The sequence below is a fragment of the Nelumbo lutea genome, chromosome 4 (assembly GCF_056320005.1).
Source record: "Nelumbo lutea isolate HS-2025 chromosome 4, American lotus-T2T, whole genome shotgun sequence".
Taxonomy (NCBI): Eukaryota; Viridiplantae; Streptophyta; class Magnoliopsida; order Proteales; family Nelumbonaceae; genus Nelumbo; species Nelumbo lutea.
This window is the reverse complement of record NC_142687.1, coordinates 31,196,348-31,206,649: the sequence shown is the minus strand read 5'-3', so window position 1 is coordinate 31,206,649 and position 10,302 is coordinate 31,196,348. Positions and strand designations below refer to the sequence as shown.

At 37.1% G+C, this 10,302-nt stretch overlaps 1 protein-coding gene across 1 annotated transcript; it reads right to left on the bottom strand.

The window, feature by feature from the left end:
• Positions 1-278: 278 nt before the first annotated feature.
• LOC148854980 (uncharacterized) lies at positions 279-9,593 on the bottom strand. Its single transcript, XM_088941152.1, has 6 exons — positions 9,191-9,593; positions 8,476-8,532; positions 3,034-3,251; positions 878-1,006; positions 722-787; positions 279-615 (listed from the first exon to the last, which is right to left on the bottom strand). The coding sequence occupies exons 1-6, from the start codon at positions 9,369-9,371 to the stop codon at positions 532-534; spliced, it is 735 nt and encodes a 244-aa protein (XP_088797278.1). The 5' UTR covers positions 9,372-9,593; the 3' UTR covers positions 279-531.
• Between the last annotated feature and the right edge of the window lie 709 nt (positions 9,594-10,302).

The window sequence follows — 10,302 nt, the reverse complement described above, 5'->3', positions numbered from 1 at the left end:
TCACTCTATATATTTATATTTGTGCTCCTTCCAAACTGATTCGGCTCAGTTTGAGAAGAATGTAAGAGAAAAACCTTGTATATTGTATTTCTACAACTTATAATGCACTGTCCATATTTGTATTTTTACTCTTCCAAACTGAACCATCCATTCAGACTCGCATTTCTGTATAGACATCAAACGGCTTGGACGGCAATTAAGGTGGACAGCATACATTTCTTTGGCGTTTGAACCAGGAGAAAAGAAAAAAAAAAAAACTGCACCCAAAAACAAAAGAATGAAAGAAAATCTTTTGGTAATAAATTATGAAATAAGAAAGCCTCACGATATTACTTCTAAACATGTGCAGTGTACAATTCCCGCTTTGCCATACAAAGACAAAAATTGCGTTCTTACTGATCACTTCATCCGTGCATACCATGGCAAACAAGAAGAAAACTGACACAGATCAATATGGATCAATTGAGACAACAAATTGATTCTCCATTAAATAGCATTGCCATTGCATTCCCGGGCACAATATAATATCCTTCAATCTTTGTCCTTGTGCCTTTTATTAGTTGGGTTCTCTATTGATTGCCTTCTTTTCCCCTCATCAGAGTCATCCCCATTTTTCTGCAATTTGTGTAGAAGGATCAATCTGCCTATTATTGATTAAAATAAAATCAATCTACCTTATGTCTAAAAGAGACGTGATCTCCAAATAGGGGTGTTATATTACCTTCCTTTTTAACCTCTGCCTCTGTCGCTGCCGCCCCCTGTTTTTCTTCTTTGCATTAGACAACTCCTGAAAGAAATGAGCAAAACAAGAGCTTATTCACATGTAACCACCTTTTATTTTATGAATGTGATGCTGCTAATTTAAGATCATGCTAACCTCTGCAACAGCAACAATTCTGGCATGTCTCTCTGCATGGGTCTCTTGTTCTTCCTCAATTTCGCCATCACTGTTGAGCATAAGCTTCAACCTCCCTTCACTTAGTAACTTCTCAGAGCGTGCATGCCTCTAAAGCAAATCCAATGAAATACGCAAAAATAAAAGTAACATGAGCAATGGTTGTAGCCAAACAAACATCTAGAAGAAGAGGATGCAACCCATCTAGATAAACAAATTCTATCCATGTGTTATAGATGGCATGTATTTAATGCATAAACAAAACTTCTTTTGCTCTAAATGAATAGCATTGTAGAAATTTCCAGTATAACTCCAGCTTTATGATTGACAATGCACCTTTTTTACTTTTACTTTTTTTTTTATTCACAAATAGACTGCACTTCAAGTCAAAGGGTAAAAGTTTGGCCATAGGAACTATGCAGGGATGGTATCGTTCCTCAGTGAACCAAACAATAGACTTTACGTCACTTTTATCAGACACCACATCTTCAGGGGTAATCCCCCAGCTGTGATGTTGCTGTGTAAAATATCGTTCCTCCTTACTCATATGAACCATTTTTTCCCTTGCATTGAAGTTGCGAGGAGATGGGCATTAGCTACTTAAATTAAAAAAAAAAAAGCCTTCAAAACTCTTCAAAAGAATGGACTACACCAGTTTCAGATTTTTTTAATGGAATACAGCACTGAGCACTGAAATTTGAAAGATCCTTGCTTCATCTTCTGACATTCCAAATCCAAAAAGGACTAGTGACTTAATTTAAGGTCAAGTTCTAAGTGAATCACTTCATGCATGATCCAACAAAACCTCCAATTGGGGCTAGTTAAAACTTGAGCTTAACAGTGACCAGCATCCAGAAGGGTAACCTTATCTACCTGTACAGCCATACACAAAAAAAGGGTTTCCTTTAACCTGCTGAAACTTGGATACTTAGGTTGTATTTGGTTTGATAGAAAATAAAAGAAACAGAAAGTTGAGGGAAAGTTCTTGTAAAATACACATGCAGAATGCCAAAAGATCAAGGTGTTGCAGGATTGGCTGATTGCAAATAAAGGAAATATACTAGTCTCAAGCAAGGATAAAGTCTAGAATTGGGCAATAGCTATAGTTAGCAGTAAAAAGAGCTGTTGTGATCCAAGACAAACTTAATTGTTACTGAATGAGACATGCTAGATTGAATACTTACTTGGATGTAAACCAGAAACCTTAAAAATGAGTGGTATAATCCAAGGTAATAAGCATGCATTCATCAAAAAGGTAATAGGCATGTAGGAGGGCAGATTAGTGCCTTGTTAAATGCATTACTTGGCATATGTGCATTTGTCACCAAAACAAGAAAGATGGTTTCAATTTCCTCTAAGAAAAATGGAAGAAACAATCTTTCATTCATCCAGTATGCACCAGCTGAGGGCACATTAAGAATCTAAATGCCAACAGAGGATTATAAGTGCTTTTCCATGCAGTCTTCTTCTCTAAACCATATAGGAATTTATTTGAAGGACAAGATACTGAAGTTAGTGTTGCAAGGACTTTTCTAAATGGATCACATGTATGTGTTGGTCATGTCAGAGTCTGACACCCCACAGATTCTTGAGGATGCTTTCATGTGGCAGTTCCTTTTTATCCACTTGCCTGTTTGACATAAATGAACAACTAATGCACAAGATGAATGTCATTTTTCATATCAAGTGTTACTTGGTAACAAAGGCAACATGTTAGGCCCCTTTTTGCCTGTATATAATGTTAGAATTAAAAATCTGAACTATTGTAATAGTATATACTTTTCCATAGACGTGTCTGGGAAGTTGGCCATGTTTTCTCATCTTGCTGAGTCAGACTCTTGAACATGTGTCAGATTCTGACTCCAATGTTTGTGTCATGCAACAATAAGAAATCGACATACAAATGTATTTCATGTAGACCTGTTCATGGGCTGGGCTTCAGGCCTGACTTTACACTGTGTCGGGCTCGGGCTTCGGGCCGGGCCCATTGAAATTTTGGCAAAAGCCAAGCCCAAGCCCGGCCCATGAACAGGTCTAATTTCATGCTATTCTCAGGAACAAACATTTTAAAAATAAAGTGTCTTGTTAAATTATTCATTTTTAATAGAAAAGAAATGCCCACAAAAGTCGTATCTTACCTTTGATTTGAGGTGTGCCTTCAAAGTTTCCTCACTCAAACAGACAATTCTGGGGCAGAGCCTACACTTGAAGACTGATTTGCATTTCAAGATAAAGTCTGGAAAGTTGGCTTGAGTAGAACCTTTTTTCACTGCATTGCCTCTACCAGATAATCTACTCTCATCAAGATTTTGTGTCTCATATTCCCTACTGTCATCATCATCATTTATTAGAATACCTGGTCATTGCATAACATAGTTAGACATCTAAAGAGGTAAATACCTGTGTCAAAAAAATAAAAAATAACAGATACGTAAGGTTGTCACCCTGAAAGTGGTCAAGGGTATCCCAACAAGGCCATTAAGATGGACAGCAGAAAGAGAATGACATATATTCATATAGGGACAACAGTGCCATACTGCCAGGCCAAATTCAATGAATTAGAAATGAAAGGCATGGATGTAAAAGTTGACAACCACTAGGAGAATTTGACCTCCACAATTCCACATGGGCGTGCAATGTACTGAAAAAAATTCAGCACACCTTACCTATAAAATGGCCATTACCCAACGTTGGTCCTGGCTATCCTTGGGAGGGCCGGAGGGGTGGATTGAATAATGAATATGACCTTACCTTTCACATTTTCTGCAAAGAGTGGCTGCTCTTATACCCAAACCTGTTTTTCAGATAATGAAAAGTCCAGCCAGAGACTAATTATCTACCCCTACAGTTCTATCTCTGTGGTGAAATGCAGCATAAATTCAAATAAGAATAACTAAACTTCAAGGTTCAAAAGAGACATATGCTAACTATTATTGTCAAAATATGATCTATATGCACCCATCAAAAGAATATGGTCTACTTGCACAATTTAACTTATTACTGTTTCTACTGCATGAAAGAACTTTAAAGCCCTACTATAATACCAGATCTAGTGCAAGAATAAACAAGCCTCCAACAGCCTTCATAAAACCAAAGAGGAACTCTAGCTCTGCAGTAAACTTCCCAGTGTAGCTGTTATGAATGGCTCAAGCACGATCCATGGGAGCACTGTGCGTTTCTAGTGTTTTATTCATTTTATTTTGAGCATTTACCCACTATACTGGTCGCCATTTCTATTGTCTATGGAATTCATAGCAGCTAAAGCTTGCCATGGCACTAGCATTTTTTTTTTTTATCATAGTATGAATAAGATATTATATTAAGAGGAGAAAAACTTTATTGCAGAAAGATGGAAGTCAATTGCTAGTGATTCTGCTATGCTGGTAGCCAATTTGAGCACCCCAATTGAATAAGAAATTCAATCAATTTGCCAAGCTCCTAGCTAGTAGGTTTCCTTATCATTAGAGGTGTAAATCAGGCCATGCCACCTGTGGCCCGGCACGGCCCGACACGATTTTAAGCCGGCCCGGCCTGGCCTGGCACAACAAACTGAGGGCCGTGCTGGGCCTGAGGTTTCAGGTCCATGGGCCAGCATGGCACAACACAACTGAGTGGGCCATGCCGCCCATGGCCCGCATGCAGGTCTGGCATGGCCCATATATATTTATATATATTATATATAATAATAATATAATATTTTATTAATATGTAATTTTATTTTCAATTTTATCATATTATTGCGTATATAAACAATTGTGTACATAAAAATTCATACAAAATAAAATTTTAAGATCTGTTTTATTTTTTGTCTATTTTTTAATTTATATTAGCCTGGCACAACAAACTGAGGGCCGTGCTGGGCCTGAGGTTTCAGGTCCATGGGCCAGCATGGCACAACACAACTGAGTGGGCCATGCCGCCCATGGCCCGCATGCAGGTCTGGCATGGCCCATATATATTTATATATATTATATATAATAATAATATAATATTTTATTAATATGTAATTTTATTTTCAATTTTATCATATTATTGCGTATATAAACAATTGTGTACATAAAAATTCATAAAAAATAAAATTTTAAGATCTGTTTTATTTTTTGTCTATTTTTTAATTACTTTTTTTTCAGAATTGTTAAAAAAAATGGCTTGCCCCGGCCCAGCCCAAGACTTGGCCCATGGACCAGCCCAAACCCCGCGTGGACTCGGGCAATGGACCGTGCTGGGCCAACCCCCCAGAGTATCCCAGGGGAGGGAAGTAAGGCCTAGCTTGGCCCATGGACCAACACGGCACAGACTGCACTTTGCACGGGCCAGTTCAGTTGAATCCCATGTTCCTTCCGACTCTAAGGAAAACCATCTGATCACTTTCAATATTCAATCCTACTCGATACAACATGTGGGCCAATTTGAGCCTTGTAGTAGCATGAACAGTTACTAACCTAATGAGTTATCCGAACTTCCCGGTCCTCTATCTCTATATCTCACATGATTCCGCCCTCCTGATTTCTTTTTTTATGATTGGTAAATGGTAACAATTGTTCCTATTGGACAACTAAACTTCAGAACGAAGTTCCTAGGCCAATCAAGCAAGGCATGGCACCTAAGTTTCTAGTTGGTTTACTAGGCGATTTGAACAACCCATCCATAAGTTCAGCACTTGTTAAAGTGTAATGATAGGGTGACAGGGCTGTTTGCTCCTCTCCTTGGACAACTCAATGCCCTGGTGCCACATGGCAAACCTCTGTAACCAGTTTCCGCAGATCCAAGTCACTTTTTATAAAGGTCAAATTATTAAAAGAAAATGCCACAAAAGGAAAGAGGAAATCTGGATTAGATGTCTTCTTCTCAATCCTGTGAGCTCTTTCAGAGATCTCACTTCTCACTGTCCATGGTCATTATTTTATAATCATCCTACCTGCAATGCACCTTAGCCTCCTCTTTGGGTCAATTGTTCTCTATTAGTTCCCTTGACTCTACCATTTTACCTTTTAATCCTCCGTCATTTGATCAAAAAGAAAAATAAGCAGCCTCATTCAGTTATTTTGCATGGCATTGGCTTGTTAGTCTTCCATTAAACAGCTCTCAGAACATTACACTCACCTGTACAATACTTGGTACATGAACATTCTAATTGCCAACCATCCTCTCTATTATCCTACGATGCTGTTAGTAGTGCCACAACAAGCTCTGTTGTCACTTCCTCCATAACCTCTTTGAAGGAGATACAATGATTTTGGGTTGGCTCTGTTAGGGTGTTAGGAAGAAAGGGAAGGAGCATTTTTTCCCAGGCATTTGTTCTTTTGAGAGTGGGGGAGAGAAAAGAAATAGTATTCCTAGCATTGTTAGCCATTCCCCTTCAGCTAAGTGGCAATGCTGTAACTGGGCTGCTCCATATTGGGGCTAATAACCTTGTTATCCCACGATTGCCTTTGTTAAATTATTTCACTGGTTCTAAGACTTGGAGCATTTTTTTTCTTCTTATTAATCCAATTTAGTCCTTGTTATCAGAATATACCTTTATGCTTATTGTGCTTTCTTATGAATTAATATCCTTATTTTAACAATACGATATATGTTCAGCATGAAATATGTACTTGGATTAAGGGGATGGAAACTAATTTGGATCTCCCCTAAAAACAGCTGAAGCAAAATGGTACCTCTTCAAGATTTTGAAACCAACCAAAAACACAGAAAAAAGAAAGTGTAAATGGCTGTGCCTGGGCTGAGCATTTGTTAATCTTGAAGATGTTCAAGCTTGATGACCAAACTAATGAAGTTGAAATTCAGGCCCGAACTGTTCATTGGGTGTCCAAATGGCAAATTTACAACCCCGGCAAAAAAGTGAAAAACACAATGTGAGTCCCATGAATTTTCAGATTCTGCAGATACCTTTGCAGACGGCAGACCCAAAGCCTATCAAAAGATTTTGCAGAGTCAAGGGTGAAATTCAGAAACTTGAACAATTTGGTCCTGGATTTCTTCACCACTTTCATTTCTTTTGTGATTCAAAAGCAGCATTATAAAATCCTAGGCTTCTTCGTTCTTTTAATTTTTTTTTTTTTTATATATATAGGATCAGTGTTTTAAAAGCGTAAGGCACAAAAAAGGCACAAGGGCCAATTTGCGCCTGAGGCAAGAGGCGCAAGGCAAGGAGCACACCTTTTAAAGCAAGGTGCAAAAATACAAAAAATTGCTAAAAATCAGAAAATTCAAAAAAAAGCCAAAAAATGCAAAAATTAAAAGTATTAAACATAAAATTAATAAGAAATATAAACATAAGTTTTAAAATTAATGGTTTAAAAAACCTATTATCTAAAATTAAAATACATAAACATAACATGTAAAGCATATTCAAATGAAAATTTAAAAATAAAATCAAACATATAAAACATTTTCAAGCATGTAAAGCCCACAATCTCTTTTTCCTCAACTGCATTACTTCAAGTAGCTAATGTGATGTAAAACATATTACATTTCTGATTCTACAAGTCGCCTTTGCGCCACGCCTCTCGAGGCAAGCCCAAACAAGTCCATGTTCGGGTCTTAAATTCTTAATTCTCACACAAAAAATAATGATTTTATAATTTTAATTGCCTTTTAAGAAGATGTTTTATTAAGATGAATGAATGAACAACATTAGCAAATAGGGGGTTCTTGGATGCCTGGGCCAAGGCGCAAGTTGCACACCTAGGCGCACTAGGCGTGCACCTTTTGAAAGTACTGCACCTATGACCTGGGTGAGGCACCTACCCTAAGATGCGCCTCGCCTGTGCGCCTAGGCACGCCTTTTAAATCATTGTACAGGACTTGTGTAAATGCAATCTAACCATATAAAGGATGTAGCTTTCATAATGTGTAATTATATTGATTGATAATGTTTGTCTTAAATATGCCACTTAACCACTTTTCTACAGCAAGAAAAGAAGATGCCTTTGCCCACATCAGAATTTTTCCACCAAAGAGAAGACATATCATCTTATTGCCTGAAAAGGAAATTTAGGCTCATACTAATCAAGGGTTTCTCTAGTGATAAACCTTTAGTTGATAATATCTTTCAAGACCAAAAGGCATTAACCATACTTTTAGATTTGTGATTGCCAATTTGTTATTTACATTCTCAGTCAATCACTCTGAAACTGAATATATTTCATTTATTTCAGTACCATATGTGTGAATAGAATATTCATAATGGAGAAAAGCGAAAAAAGAAAAAAGAAAAAGATCATATCCTTATGTTTCACATTTCAATGGTAACCATCTGTAGCAATCAGCACCATTGTTGGTACAATGAAAGATAAGATGGATAAAGCCGGTAACTTAGATTGGTGACACAGTCCATGCAGTAGAAAGCTCCAACATTCACTTGTAAAGCACCGAAAAAATAAGTGAATGATAATCAGGTTTTCTATCTTCAATCAAAATTCTGTTGCATTCAAATTTCAAGCATGGACATAATACAATTTCAGAGGCATGTGGCTAGGCTCTAGTTATATAAAAAATCTCCACTTTAAAACAGTTATACGATTCTCATAGGTACATGAAACAGAAACAATACAACTATGATACCCAATGCCTACCTGATGAGTCAACATTAACATCATTCCCTGAGCTATCCTCACTCACGTATCCGGAACCTATTAAGGATAAACAGGAAAGAAGACATATGAATAAATAAACAATTATAATGTGAAAAGAGGGTATTCTGGATAACCTACAGTATTAAAAAAAATGTTGATGTTGAAGAACACACTGAAGAAAGAAAACAGCATGAAATACATACAGAAAATAAGAAAGGAAACTACAAAATTAACTAAAATTACAATCCCAAGTTACCCACTAAAACAGAGAAAGAGAATGGAAATTTTAGTATAACAATAAATGGCAATGGAAGTTGTATAAACCTTAACAACACAAAAATCATAAACCCATATAAGAATAGTACCGAAATAGATTAACAGCATTTTCCCTTCATAATGAACAATGGTTATTTGAACACAAACCTCAACCAGACAGAAAAATAGAAACTTCAAGATGGTAAATAATAATATCCCGAAAAACTCCAAGAACCATCAGATTGACCAAGTTAGAATACAATATCAAACAACAAGGAAACCAGAAGCCCCAAAATCTCCAAACTAACCAAAACCCGTCCCATATAAACGAAAAGAAAAACAAAGAAAATGTATGATTATATAAAAAAACAATGAAACCCAACTAATGTGAGCATCAGATGACAGAAAGCCTATTTCAAATGTAAGTAGAAACAGAAAAGGAACCGGTATGAAAACGAACCAGGAGATGGAGAATAAGTATCCTCATCTTCTTTTTCTTCTGCAACTGCTTCGATTTCTTCTTCTGCTTCATCTTCTTCTTCCCGAGCTCCGACGTCTGAATCCGAGTCTGAAGAAGACGACGAGGAATCAGAAACATCCCTATCAGCGTGTTCTTGCTTGTAGAATCGCCGCTTTATCATTCTGATGCTTTGGCTGAGCTTTGAGAGAGAGAGAGAGAGAATAGAAGTAAAGAGGGAGATACAGACTAGACAGCACGAAAATTGGTTCTTCGCATATCCTTTTCAAAGACCGAGAGCTTCTGTCGCAAACTTGCGATGCTCTTGTCACCGACCGGATCCGGTCGAGATGGGTCATCCACTCCTCCGATGTAAACTAGGGTTGTTAATGGTCTGGGTCTGCTTCAATCCGATCGACCCGAATCAATTAGCAATATTGGTCAGTGACGCCCAGTTTGGAGTTATTTTACCCCTTCCGGACCGATTTAAGATGTTTTAACAAGAAAACAAGAGAATTAGCCCTAAAGGTGTAAATCGTGTCATGCCGCATGTGTATCGGCACTGCCCGGCCTGAGTTTGGACTGGCCAATACGATGGCATGTGGTCCATGTCAGGCCCGGCATGATGGTTTGTGCCATGTTAGGCCTAGGATTTTAGGTCTGTGGGCTATGTTGCCCGCGGCCTGTGTGTCGGCATGGCTCATATATATTATTTATATATATTATAATATATATATATATATAATATTATATAAATTATAATTATATAATAATATATAGTATATAATATATTAATAAAATATACAATTATTTTTAATTTTATTATACTAACTTATTTAATTATTGTATATATAAAACAATTGTATATAATAAAATTCATATAAAATTAAAATTTTAATTTTTTTCAATTATTTTAAATAAATAGATAAAAATAACTTTAGTCCAATTCATGACTCAGTTTGGACTAAGGTTTTACCCACGGGCCAACCTGGCCCGCGGCACAGCACGGGCCCGCACAGGCTTGGGCCGTGGGCCGTGCCGGCCAGCCAGTCCACTTTACTCCTCTACTTAATAATAGATTAATAGGTAGTTTCTTTGGTTTCTGTGTATGTGTG

Excerpts from the sequence above, each read along its gene's own strand:
- LOC148854980 (XM_088941152.1), bottom strand. The coding sequence starts at position 9,371 with ATGATAAAGCGGCGATTCTACAAGCAAGAACACGCTGATAGGGATGTT. Across the intron at positions 8,533-9,190 it reads TACTTATTCTCCATCTCCTG|GTTCCGGATACGTGAGTGAG; the intron begins GTTCGTTTTCAT and ends TATCCTTAATAG. Across the intron at positions 788-877 it reads GAATTGTTGCTGTTGCAGAG|GAGTTGTCTAATGCAAAGAA; the intron begins GTTAGCATGATC and ends CATTTCTTTCAG.